Here is a 14,119-nt window from a genome sequence, read left to right as displayed (position 1 = left end):
GTTGCTCGAGCTCTTCCCAGACAAAAAACAAACCTAATAAGAACTTGCCTGATCACGTGGCTGGCAGAAGGAGATTGTATGATTTGAGTGTAAGAACAATGATCTGGGGTCTTAATAAGAATGACAATATGGCCTGGGTGTGGTAAGAATACTGATCTGGTTTCAGTCCTAAACAGTAGTTATATGGTTGGGGTGGTTGTAGAAATACTGCTCTGTGGTCCATTAGAATGGGGGTTGCATGGGCGGTATTGTAGGAATACCAATATAGCAAAGATTAGAATACCAATACATTGTGAATACATAGTGACAGTGTTTATATGGATGAAAGGTGGCATAGTGATTTGGGTCAAGCTTAAAAAGGTGATTATGGGGAAGGGGGTACTCATCAGGTTCAGTTTTACAATGCCAACCATTACCATACCAACCAAGTCATAACTAAGGCCATAATTTGGCAGGCAAAACACCACATGGCCCCCGGAGGCAAGCTGTTTTTTCCGGAAGCACCAGGAGGGAGCGTCTGAGCGTGATCTGTCCTGAGGTGGAGGTGGGGAAGCGATCTAATGGCGGCACCGTCCTTACGGACCCTCTGCGATGACCCTAACCTTTCTGTCCAAGAGGCTTCCATCTGGGATCAATATAGCCAATATCAGTCTGAAATATGGGAGAGCAATATAAGGTCTGTCACCACATGGGGCAGCATTTGAGCGATCCTGGCTGTGGGAAAATTCTAATAACACTGCTCTTATGAAAGGCGAACACGAGCAATTTAGCAAGCCAGATGGCCCCCTTGTTGATGAGCCTCAGAGAGTCACATTACAATATGGGCAACACTGCATTGTAAACATGCCTTATATCACACACATTCAAGCCAAACGAACTGATGAAACACAGTTTAAAACATGATGGGAAGGTGGATGTGGAAAAGGAAAATAATTCCCGGGCAGGTCCTTCGTACGAGGAATGGATTTTTTTTGTATCCTTTTTCAAAGAGCTGTCCTGTGGGCGGGGTAGCAGTGCAGTAGGCGGGGTCATGGGAGGGGCTACTGACCTTTGGGCCGCTGGATGCAGGTGTGCTGGTTGTCGGAGAGGAAGAAGCCCTCCTTACAACGGCACTCATAACTCCCCATCATGTTAACGCACACCTGCTGACAGCCACCATTACCCTCTGAACACTCGTCCACATCTACAGAGAGAGACACACAAAGAGAGAGATTCTTATCAATGACCCCACATCATTTTTACAACCAACAGCTGAGCAATATTTCCCCTTTCAGTGCATCACTGCAAACACTTTGCACAGTCTTTAAGTTTTAAAACAGTTACATTTATTCACTAAAACTTTAATCCAAAACTCTTTTTTGTAATATGTAAACCGATGCCTGTAATTGTTAGATCAGGCAGCTTGTTTTGAAGTGACGGTCTAAAACTCAGTGTAGTATTGCGCGGCCAGATCTGAGTGCTGATGCCTTAATGGGACTCCCGTAAGGTCTGCTTCTGCTTCAGAGGAAGTGGAGGAGGAGAGACTGCCTGAGGCACTGCACGTCGGTCTCAGAACCTCAGAGGTTCTCGTAAAACGTCTGGCATGATGTTCGGCTCCTGACGGACATTACGACGCCCCTAAGGCGAGCGTACTCCAGAGCCTCTGTGGTTTTACCTCCTCTGGGCTCGGAGCTGACTGTCCATGGCTGGCCTGGATCACCAAGACGGACGTCTTTATTGGGAATTCCTGCCACATCAGCCTCACTCATTGACTCCATTTGCACTGAATATACGAGTCGCAAGAGGATGAAGACCATTCAAAATTCAGTAAAGCAAGAAAAAAATATTACAATTGGCCATCACTCAGTCTATTTTATTGCTCACTGGCTTCTCTCAGCAGCAGATGAACCCATGAAAGACATGCATGCACACACACACCCCTCCCCACCCCCAAACACACACACACATACAAATTAAGGGCAAATTATAAGATATTGACAAATAACATCCCCTGGATATGTGTATGTATGTGTGCAGGAGACCTGCTCTTGTTTCACGAGTTTGTGTGTATATGTGTATATGTGTGTGTGTGTGTGTGTGTGTGTGTGTGTGTGTGTGTGTGTGTGTGTGTGTGTGTGTGTTTGTGTATGCAACCCAATCTCTGTGGAAGTTTCATCACATCAGTAAGAAGCTATATACACAGGCTTGCTCTTAATCTGCCATGAAGAACTAATATGGCATTTATTTGTCTGGTGTAGAAGAAGTGTGTAATCTAGACACATACACAGACATGCACAGACACACACACACACACCCGCACACAGTTATACCCATCACAACGTAGGTCACTGTAGTCCCTGACCTGCCCCTCTCTGTAAAAACATCAGTCAGAAACCTCAACAGTTTAACTCCATCAGCTCAGCCTGACTAAACAGTCCCACAGGCTTGTCCAGAACAATGCTAAGACTTCAGATCAAGCCTGACCTCACTCTGCCTTCCCAGTAAAATAACAGTTCTGTTTTAAAGAAACCAATGTGCTGAAATAATACTGCTTGTTAAATTAAATCCTCATATGAAAGAGTAACTGAAAACCTTAATCTTAATCAAGACAAATAATACATTCAAAGTGGGAAAACATTTTGAATGCACAGATAATTCATTTCCTCATAAACAGATGAAAGTGATCAAAGAAAAGAGGCCCCTGTTGGAATGGTCATGATCACCCAACACACAGAACCAGTGCGTGGAGACTGACAGTTTCATGACCAGCTGTTAAATGCTAGCGCGAACATTAGCACGTATACAGACAGGCCGGAGGAGACTCGTGGGGGTCTTTTCTCTCTCTCTGACCCACACACACACACACACACACACACACACTCCTCAATGATCCATTGCATTGGGGGATCGGATCTCCTTGTCCCTCCTCTCCCTCAGTGACCTGGGCTGTGTTACGGAAGAAGCCTGCATCCAAACCAAATATTTTGAAAAGGAAAGGGATTTTGGCATGGTGCAGATGAGTGCGCATGTTATTTGCAACCCCCCCACCCACCCCATCCGTTCTCTTGAGAGGATGGAAAAAGGTCTTAATCAAATGCTTTATAAGTGAAAAATTAGATATCTTTTTTCTTCACACAGATGATCATTTCCACTTACAAGCACTCTCTTACACACACAGACACAAATGCTCTCATTAAGTCACTCTATATATACACACACACATACACACACACAACACACACATCTATAGCAAAGGTTGAGGGGTTCAGGAAAGGGTGGAAAAAACCAAATATGTGGACACTAGTGGTCATATTTACACTGCGCAAAGATGTGGGAGATGGCTGCTTTAACGTTTCAGCACAGGCTGGTGATGACCAGCAGCACCCAAGTAAAAAACTCACTTTAGATCAGAGCTTTCTCAAGGACAGGTGGACTCACTGGCTCGCATTTCTTCGGACACCCTTATAGATGTCAGGCAAGCATTTCTGTCCTGTTCCTGTTCTGCCCGTGCCTTTCAAGCTGATACAATGATTCTGGGAACCTATGCGCAGTTCTTTGTGGACGATGTCACTGCTTACAGCAACAGCGGGGATTAATTCTAGATCTAGAATATAAATAATAAATAAATAAAAATATCCCACTGAAGAAACTGCTGAAGCGGGTTTTCACAGTCCGTGTTAGTCACATGAATCCCGTTTGAACGCGGATTTCACTTTCCGAAGGCTGAAGACGAAAAGCTCCTGCAACAAACAATAAATGAAGACAACTGCTAATGAAGCCTGTATCAACAGAGAAGATCCTTGCACCTGGTGATGGCCGGGGCCTGAAGACTTCCACTGTAACACAGTGTAACACACTTAATTTTATTTATGATTTTATTTTTAAATGATTTTTGCTCTCCTGAAATGAGAACATCATGTATAAAAAAGAGTTATGCATATACGGCTCACCCAAAATCGATATGAATACCCTTGAACTTGAAGTGGACAGTCTGCATAATTTTGTGCAATTCATTGCAATGAATTGCACAAAACACTGCCCCATTACTTACAGACTGCACTGTAATGTTCACTTACCATTAGGAATGGCAGTAATGCTAATACATGGTCAGTAGCTTTCACTGGGACCTTTTTCACTTCTATAAATTAGCACTTGCCCTTAAGGTCAAAGGCACTCACCCAAAGTGCATTTATACACACAACTGTAAGTCCCAGACACAGAGATCAAAGACTGTACATACATTTAGTCAGTTCTCAGATCAGCGAGTAAGAACCGTCTCTGTGTGTAGGCCATGGTCCTGAGCCAGGCGTGAGAGCGAAGTTTCTCATTACAGTGTTTGTGCTCTTTATTTGCAGGTTTTTAGAAGCTACACAGCCTTCAGCAAATGAAATGAAGGTCCACAAATATTTAGCTGTGTACCTCGGCTAGGAGGGCAAGCAGAAATAGTGACGAGGATAAACATTTTTGCTGACTTCGCCCAGCCTTTCAGCTGCTTACAGAGGAAGGTGAACAGGACCAGCAGCAATATTTTTACCAGCCCCCCCGCCCACACACCCCCACCCCAGAAAGAGCTGACACAAGCTTCCTCAAAGCTAGTCACTTTACTTTAAAACACAAACCTTTTTTTACACCAGCTCAAGGAAAGGCATGGATAGATCCAAGTCCAAACAAACAATTAAATCCTTTAATCTTTTCTGACAAGATTAAAGGATTTTTTTCTCTCTTTCTCCATGGAAATGAGGATTGGGGGGGGGGGGCTATTTTCAGTCCTGTTTCAGTGCTCAGGACACCCAAGAGTTTCACAGAAATTCAACTTTAACCAGGCTGGAGCTTAATGATATGACATTGACATTTCTAAATCACATACAGTTTGTTATCTGATTGGGCCTTGAAAAAATAAACACAGAAGAGCAAAGACAACACCTGAAAAGCAAAACATTTTCACCACAAACACATCAGCAGTGACTGTGTTTTTCTTGTACATGTAACCATTTTCTGAGAGGGGAGAAGCTGACCTTATAGAACCACTAACCTTACAGCAAGTTCTATATCCCACACAACAGCCCAAAAATATTAGCACCCTTTCATGTTTGAAGTATACCTTATAATAAAATTAGAAACATGAACAATGGAAATATTAAATAACATTGGTATCGTTACATTTAAAAGACAAAAAAAGAATGAATTGTTTATTAATGGTTCTTAATTAGGTTGTAAACACCTTAAAGGTTATCGATAAATAAATAAATTCACTCATACTAATGTGACAATGTTTTAGGTCTGAAAACTGGATGAAATTTAAAGTTCAAAACATTTACATATACTATTCCAGCAGAGCCTAGAGATCACTGACAGGTTTAAGGGCATCCAGCCAACAGAGTTCAAAGCCACGGGTCCATTAGCATCTAGTGATGGTATGTGTGGTGAGACTGGGAAGACCAGGCTCAGAAGTGATACAAAAAAGTTCAACTGTATCCTAAAAAGAACAAGAAGGTGAGATAAGAGTCAAAACAATTTCAAACATTTCAGGACCGACTTATTTATTCTGTACTGTTGCCAGCAGTGAAAACTTGAAAGTGTATGCACGGTGAGAACACAAAAGATAAACACACACGCACACACACTCACACACGCTCACTCACACACGCTCACACACACGCACACATATCAAAGGAAGCCGTAGGTGGGCCTGGGTGCCAGAGACAGCCAATTACACACCTGCCTGCACAATAACAGCCCATCCATGGTGTACTGCAAATGATCCACACCAGATCTAGTTGAGCTAAATGAATTGGAACAAAGCATGGTGTTGGGGTTTGTGCGTGCGTGGGTGCGTGCGCACATGGAGAGCAAGCGAGATGGAAAAAGCAACAACACACGAGAGCTCTTTGCATTCTTTCGGGTGCATATTAGATTACTTTGTGTGCCTACGAACAAGATGACAAAGATCAGTTCGAAAAAGCTTTAAAAGTGTCTGGGTGTACCTCAGATGACATGGCAAGGTCATTCCTGCAGTGCAAATTCAATTCAGTTCAATTCAATTCTGTTCTAGTCTAGTCTATTCTATTCAAAAGAGCCTAACAAGCAAGTTATAAAGCCATGTGTTTAGGACGAAATGAGTATTCAGCCTTAGTATAAACAGAGCACAGATGAGGAGGCATGAGGTTGTATGCGAGATAGGGATATTATATTTCTCTTCAATACTGCAGGTCACACTGGACATTACTTCCTGTTCCAGTGTCATGTCAACCCCAAAGAAGGAACTCGGGTGTGTGGTGATGTGTGCCCTAATGTTACATTTACTGTGTTTACCTCTCTTGAAATGAAATCTATCCATGCTTACTTGGAGGGAGAGTGGATATAACAAAACAGCACAACTACCAGTAAGCAGCTATCCAAAATGAGCTTGTTTGGTTATGGTCATGCACATACTCTATCTATACTTAGAGATCTGAAGCATAATCTAACACGAATTACACATGGAACATGCGATTGGGTACATGCACATCCGCCAACATTCAAAAGACACGATTTGAGGCTTTGGTTAGGTTGATATTACCGAACTGGAACGTTCGGGAAGGAGAGTCGTCCCTTGCTGCAGTAAACGCACTCACCAAGCCGACCATGCACTTAATGACACGGTGCTGTGTGAAGGGCCTTGGAGAAGCTTTGCCCTACTTCCACGTTGGTTAACCATACGTGCCCTGTGCAGGATGGAGTGACGGAGTTCCGGCACAGCAAAACACAACAATCGCTAGTGGCTTCTGGAGAAATGATCTTACTGTTATGCCTCTATCCACTCCACCCCCGATCCATACACTGAACAATTTGTTTATCATTTGAAGACGGGAGGGGGTTGAGACAAGACACACACAGACACATACACACACACAGACACACACACACACTAACCCAGGCAGTTATGGCCATCGTGGGCTAGGCGGAAGCCATCATAGCATGTGCATCGGTAGTTCCCTGGGATGTTGATGCATTCATGGACACAGCCTCCATTATAGTCACTGGCACACTCATCGATGTCTGTAGAGAAAGAGAGAGAGACATAGAGGCAAAGAGAAAGAGATCAAGAAAGAGAGAGCGAGAGAGAGAGAGAAGAAAGAAGACAAATAAACAGTGAGAATTTTTTAATATGTCATACACAACTTGAAACACTGGCTGTTTATTTACCTTCAGACAGGCCAATGCATTAATTAATGAAACATTTAAAGTTAGTTTGACATAATAAACACCAGTGCTACAGCAGGATTCTGCAGCGGTCAGACTAAAAATGGCCAGAAGCTGGACCGGATCAATCGCCCTGGCAGAGATTAGCTACTGACCAGCGAGTCCCAGCTCCCCTCACCAGCAACGGGACCTAGAGCTGAAGCAGTCTCATCAGGAGAAGCCCACCAGCTGAAACAACACAGCGGGGCCCTTTTAAGCGTTCTGCTCCACTGGAGGGTAGGGGAACAGGGTTCAGGGGGAGCAGGGTCAGGAGACGCAGGCCATCCCCTCTCATTTGCTGCCCAATTTGGTACTAATTACCCAGAGTCCCCTGGTAGTGCTCTTTGTAGTATCCAGCGCTGAGCACCAGTGGAAAGTGATTTGGGTGTGCAGCTTGCGGACGACTGCGATGCCAATGTCTTCCTTTTTTTCTAGGTTTTAATAAACATATTCTTCCGTTTTTCTTCTTTTGCAGATAACAGACGGAGGGTTTGACCAAACTTTGATCAGGTTCATGGAAAAAATAAGCATTTCGACAGAAATAATCATCATGGTTACTTAGCTCAAAACTTAATGGGTCCAGGAAACCACACTTTAACACAGACATTTCTGGAAATTCGACATTGTCCTTTTGGAGGAAAAACATTTTATTGAGTCAATCTAAGACTCCAGCTGTGTCACTTAAAAAGTATGTATATAAGCAAATAAAACAACAGTGTCTGCACTTTAACAGGCCAGAAACGTAGAGTTCAACAGAGTACTCTTTTCACCCTCATTTTTCAGTCATACTGTTCATGCATCATTAATCACAAAACCATACATACATATATATATATATATATATATGTGTGTGTGTGTGTGTATGTATGTATAATCCAAGAAGAACAGTGGAGCACTTCTAATGGAGAAACCATTTACACCAAATGAGAAAAAGATGCTTTGGGAGTCTAATGTATCTGCTGTGCCATCTCACGGCCTTGAGCACAGAGCTGATTCTACTAATGCTTTCCTGTTTGCAGTGTATCATCAACAGAGGTCTACTCTGGCTTGTGGGGGATTAGGGTTCTATCCTCCACTGTGTTCTCTTCCTTAGAGAGCCAAAACACAACAAGACCACAGGCATATTTGAAAAGCGCTGCGCACAGCTAGGTTTCCCACATCTAGCGGGTCCTCGCTTAGAGGATTTTAGAAGCTGATCCGAGATCAGCACGAAGCACAAACACTCCTGAACCCGCTTGACTCTTTGTGGTTTTGCCTGGAGGAGTTTGTGCCAAAGAGGACCACTGGGTATTTGAGGTGACCACGCACACACGGAGGCCTGTTGACATGCCTCCTGTCCTCCCCTCACATTTCTGATCACCAAGACTATGTTTTATTCAACATCCAAGCCTATTCTACTTTTAATAATTTAATAGGTTTATATCCTCACGCAACCTTTAGAATCCTGTGGCAGGCAGCCAGAGGCAACAGAAAGCCAAACAGCATGAGTGGAGAAGGGGTGTGGCTTAAGATTAGGGGGAAGGGGTTCAAGGCTCGCAGTGGTGAAGGTGATGTATACGAGGACCCTCAGAACCAAGCCATCTTAAATAAAATCTGTCCTCTCTAATTTTATATTGGTGTTTTCCTTTCTTCCTTTTCTTTATTTTTAGCAATTGCTTGCTAAATTCACAAAGCTAAAAGTACAAACCAAGAAGACGTAAGGAGAAGAATCACACACATGCAAGGTGTACGCACACACACACACACACACACACACACGCAGCACAGCACGGCGCAGCACAGGGATGCACAATAAAGTAACACTCTAATAAATGACACTAACACAATGACAGCGTGCTAGTTAGATATAGCTTTCTGCGGTGTGCTCAATGAGTACTGAAGTGAGAACTGTCCACGATTACCATTCATAATCATAATCAGCGAAAATAATCTCAGTTATGACACATGCTCATCCAGCCATACCTTCACAGTGCTTTCCATCCCCTTTATAGCCAGACTTGCAGATGCATTTGTACGATCTGAGTGTGTTCTGGCAGATGGCATCAATGCTGCAGTTGTCCGTTGTCTCCACACACTCGTCAACATCTGGAGAGCGAGAAAGCAAACACAAAGGCGTGAAGTCAGACAGCTTTGAGCTTAGGCAGCCAAAAAGAGTAATTAAACACAGTGGGGAAAAAACAAACAAGCAGACAAACAGACAGACAGAGTGGGGGACACCAGAGTGAGCTGGGAAAACAAAGGCCGCTTGATTTTTGCCACTTTTGTGATGACATCCATTCACAGTCAAGCGAACAATTAATCACAGAAGCCAAAGTTAGACACGTCTGGCTTCGAAACCAGAAAGCAGAAACCAATGACTGGCCTGAGTCAGCTATACGCTGGAGTCTCCATTAACTGCGCATGAAAGTGGAGAAAAGCTGTGGGCTTTGCCATGATCTACCATAAAGCATGGTTACGCACTTAGAGAACACTGGCCAGAAGTCAACATGCCGATGTTACCTTTGGATCATTATATTCAGAGGCTTATTTCCTTTAATCTGTGCGGTTTGTTTCTTCCTATTGCGCCTTGTTTTGGATTTCTTTATTTGACCATTTTCAGCTGGATTTTAATGCATGAAAGAAGCCTAACTAATGTTATTTTTATGATTAATATTTAACCACTTTCATATTAGGAATATTAGGAAACATTTAGGTCAGCTGTATGCATTTCTAATGCTTCATAGGATAAGAATGACAACTGTTATTCATGGAAAAAGAGAGCATCAGTTAGCTTTTAGCATACATCCAACTTCAAAGAGCTAAAACTATTTACTAAACTAGAACTATTTACTGGGCTGCAAAACACTGGTGCTCATTCTGTCTATTTCAAACAGCCTTTTCCCTCTCTCTCTTTTTCTCTCTCTCCCTCTCTCACTTACACACACCCCATTTCCTGTCGAGATGTCCCCTCTCATCTCTGTATCTTCCCGTAAATGCTAAATCCCGTCACAGCGCACTGACTGTGTAATTGCAACAGTTTACACATCTTCTCACTGCCTGCAGCTGCAGACGCAGCTCATTTCGAACCGCAGCTCATCCTGAGCCCAGTATCTGCTTAGGCTCTCCTCAAACCTGGATACATTACGCTGATTCTGCCTCAGTGCCATTATTTGGAATTGAAGGAAAACCACACCGCTGTCTCATACTCAAAACATGCGCTAAGAGGACAGTTGCATACTACAGGAGAAATGGTTCAAGGAGATTCACATTTCTGTTTTTACTTTAGGAGAACAACAAACCAGACTACTCTCCTTTTACCTTTACCAGAACAGGCATGGCTCTAATCAAGCAGTAAACAAGCCAATCAGAATGGAGTTTAGATTCACAATGATGATTTTGTCCTTGAAATGCTTTCCTATATCCCACTCCATGCAAACAACTGAGGAATTTCTGACAAAGATGAGAACGCTGGCAAAATCCAGTGGTGGCTGTGTGTATGAGCCACCCTCCAAAAGCAGAAGGGTAGCTTCCATATGAAAAACTGTTTACATTAGTGGGCTTTTAGAGCCGACGTACTGCATCTACCATCTGCAGATGTGTCACCATGCTGTAAAAAAACAGACCTAAAATGAAGAGTAATGCACACCTTTAACAATGAGGTCACCCTACACAACCGAATGCACTTCAGGTGACAGACAGCAGATGACCAGGGTTTTCAAGGCTGATGCTTCAAAAACGAATTCAGATATTTCTTAAGCAGCATAAAATATTACCAAAGGAAATCTGTAGCCAATAAAGGTGCTTCATTTCATCAAAATTCTAATATTATTAACAGTAAATGAATATGGGGTGAATATGAATATGCAGTGCTATCATGCTAAGTAGTCCTAGAATTCATACACTTGCACTGAGTAAACCACTCATTTACTGTATTAATAAACATGGCTCAGCATTTTAAAGGATTCAACAGCTGCTATCTGTGGTCGGCTATTCACCACTGCTTCTAGAGGTCTAGAGGGCATCATTCTGGTTTATCGGTAACACAGCTAGGTGTGTGTTTACACTCAGCTAACACACAGGAGTCACAGAAGGGCACAGCTCTGGAGCCCTCTACAGACAGAAGAGGATCATACGCAAAGCCAACCCCGGGGCTTAAGACCTGAACGTGTTTTTTCCCTTTACTTTGGGTGATATCAGATCTAATGCAACAACAAAGAACTAGCCACACCCATTTAAGCAAGTTATACATTTAATGTGAAGTGGGGCAAAAAGCTTTGAAATGATCCGAGTGAAAGATCAATTCAGCTAATGAAGACTAATTTGCTCAGTTTTGTCTCTGGACAGAGATTCCGTTCCCAGATGACTTAGAGAATGACTCAGAGAAGCTAGTGGACAATAAAGCAGAAACCTTGTAAACAATGCAGTGAAGAAAAAAGAAATTTAAGAACAGTCTTACGCAAGGCAGTAGGGGCGAAGAGGCGCAGACACGGTACAGGGCACACACACACACACATGCACACAAAGACCTTAAACAGACACACTAAGGAAGTAAACATGAGGCACAGGTGCTAACAAACAAGAGAAGCAATGCCAGAGATGCGCTGTAGGGCGTTGGGAAGTCTGTCCAGGAGAGAAACCTCTAGCAGACCTCCTGCTGACGTCGGCAGTAACTATAATGATAACAGCTCAGTTCCTGGTCCAGCCTCACGTCCTATGCATTAGACTAAGGATGATGCCCAGACACGAGATTAACATCCAGATGCTCATTAAATTACCTCCAGAATATATATATATATATAAGCACGTCACACAGGACCTCAGTGACAAAAGCCTGGAATAACAATGATCTATTGGAAAGGCCATAAGGCTTGCCCAGGTATTCACAATGGCCAGATGTCATAGAGAGGGCTGTTTTCTATTTGTCTCCTTCCTGGATCCAGATGGAATTGTATGCTCTTCACAGGTCTAAGGCGGTGTAAACGCACCCTTCCACATAGTTGCTCCAGTGCAGATGGGCACCAGAGGCAGGGAATAGGGGAATGTCACCATAACTTCAGTGATGTCCCTGTAGTCTGTACAAGGTTGCAATCCTCTGTCCTTCTATGAAAAAAACTTCTGCTGAATCAGCCAAGGTAGAAGGAGACCTACTAACCAGAAGGAACCTCCACAACATACCCTCCCCCCAGAGCAGTAATCTTCTTCATCAGCACGGGAGGAGGTGGAGCACAGAAGAGAAGATCTATATCCCTGGTTTTTAGTGCCAGCTGTGTGGTAACACTTTCCATTGCCAGTATGGTCAAGCTGTCTATGGAGCTGGAGGGAATGGTCCTTTTCTTTCAGGTGGGTGACTTCCTGGACTGCCCCAAACCCAATGGATGACCATCATTGGCAAGAATGAGAAGTAGTAGTTCATATGACAGTACAGGAATTTGGAGGACTTGGGTCACATACTGTTCAATAAAATTCCCCACAGCTCCAGAGACTATTCATCCTTCAGCAAAAATGCGATTGCATTACCAAAACAAGTGTGCTGGCACTAAATATGAGCTAGTTCTGGTTGCTTGGCTAGCAACATATACTGGAATCTTTCTTGGCTTTGGAATGAGTGTTGCATGGGGCATGTAGGTAGCCTAAGCCTCCACAGAGTCCAGATTGTAATCTTTGTTGTCGTTCTTCAGAAGTGAATCTAGTGCGTCCTAAATCCATGGGCTCTAAGAATCCAGCTGAGTTAGGTGAATTATCTGGAACATGGGACTTTCCCTCACACAGCATGGAACATGGGACTTTCCCTCTGGCCAAATAGCCAAAGGGATAAGCTGGTCTGGGGATTGAACGTACTTGTGTGGGGCAAATTCAGTGAGTAGTTCTTCACTTAATCCTTGACAAAAAGTGGTTATTTCATACTGCTCACGATGCCAACATGCAGAATACAGACTACTCAATTATGGTGTCTTCTTGCTTCATCTGAAAAAGAATCTCTAGCCTCTGTTGACCATAAATGTGCAATGGAGCCATCGTAAGATCGTGCCTCCTCTCCCTGTTGCTCAAAACGAAAGCTACCTAATTGCTTGCTTGGCATGTGCCAGATATAAAGACCTTGACATAAATTCTCCCACAAACTGAAGGTTTGCCATCATATGTCTCCGGTCTTATAGCTCCAAATCTCAGGAAGAAACAGGGTGACTCATCTATGTCACTCCTGTAGCAGTGGATTCAGATGACAGAGGAAAAGCAGTCAGCTGGCGATGATGCATGTCCACAGCAGAGGTCAGTCACTCCAAAAACATCAATCATTCCAAAAGTGTCAGTCATTCCAGTACTGCAGATGTAGATGCTCCTGCTACTGCTGAAGGGGCTGCTGTTGGTGTACCACGTATTCTTCTAAACTGACCCCTGGCATAGATGAGCCCCCACATTCTGTACCATCCATGGTAAAGGTGAGGCCTTCTGGAATGACTCAAGGATTCTAATGGACGCTAGAGCCGAAAGCTTAATACACCAACGACTAACACAGAACAAAAAAAGGTGAAAACCCATGGAAAGGGGTGAGATGTAACATGAACGCGAAGACCTTACATAACCAAACTAATGACATGTAAATAAGACACAGGTACTAATAACAAGGACAGGTGGAGCACTGGAAATACACCGCTGGGGCAGACCCATGACAGACTGGGAGAGAAATCAAGTGATTACCTGCCTATTCTCAATCCAGACCAGTCATCTATAATCACGCTCACACAACACATCCAATTATCATTTCCCCTTAACAAACATAGCATGTTTAATGTGGGGGGGGGCCTGTTATTACCACTTATTTTGTTAGGAAAGTAAGCTAAAAATGTAAACAAACACACACACACACAAACAAAGGATGTCCAATGTTGGCTGAGTAGAGAAGAACACTTCTGTCAGGAAGAATGGACTTACATGCTCAAAA

The 14,119-nt window shown here is 43.4% G+C and overlaps 1 protein-coding gene across 2 annotated transcripts in view; it reads right to left on the bottom strand.

Moving 5' to 3' along the window:
- scube3 (signal peptide, CUB domain, EGF-like 3) overlaps positions 1 to 14,119 on the bottom strand; it is a 66,942-nt gene that overhangs the window by 39,585 nt on the left and 13,238 nt on the right. For both annotated transcript variants that reach the window (XM_027018088.3, XM_027018089.3), the window contains exons 2-4: positions 9,163 to 9,285; positions 6,892 to 7,017; positions 1,049 to 1,183 (exon numbers count right to left, since the gene is read on the bottom strand). In XM_027018088.3, the coding sequence (XP_026873889.1) occupies positions 1,049 to 1,183; positions 6,892 to 7,017; positions 9,163 to 9,285 (384 nt within the window). The remainder of the gene's footprint in view (positions 1 to 1,048; positions 1,184 to 6,891; positions 7,018 to 9,162; positions 9,286 to 14,119) is intronic.

The sequence above is a fragment of the Electrophorus electricus genome, chromosome 21 (assembly GCF_041902795.1).
Source record: "Electrophorus electricus isolate QZ-2024a chromosome 21, ASM4190279v1, whole genome shotgun sequence".
Taxonomy (NCBI): Eukaryota; Metazoa; Chordata; class Actinopteri; order Gymnotiformes; family Gymnotidae; genus Electrophorus; species Electrophorus electricus.
Note: the sequence above shows the minus strand (reverse complement) of the source record. Positions and strands in the feature narration are given on the sequence as shown.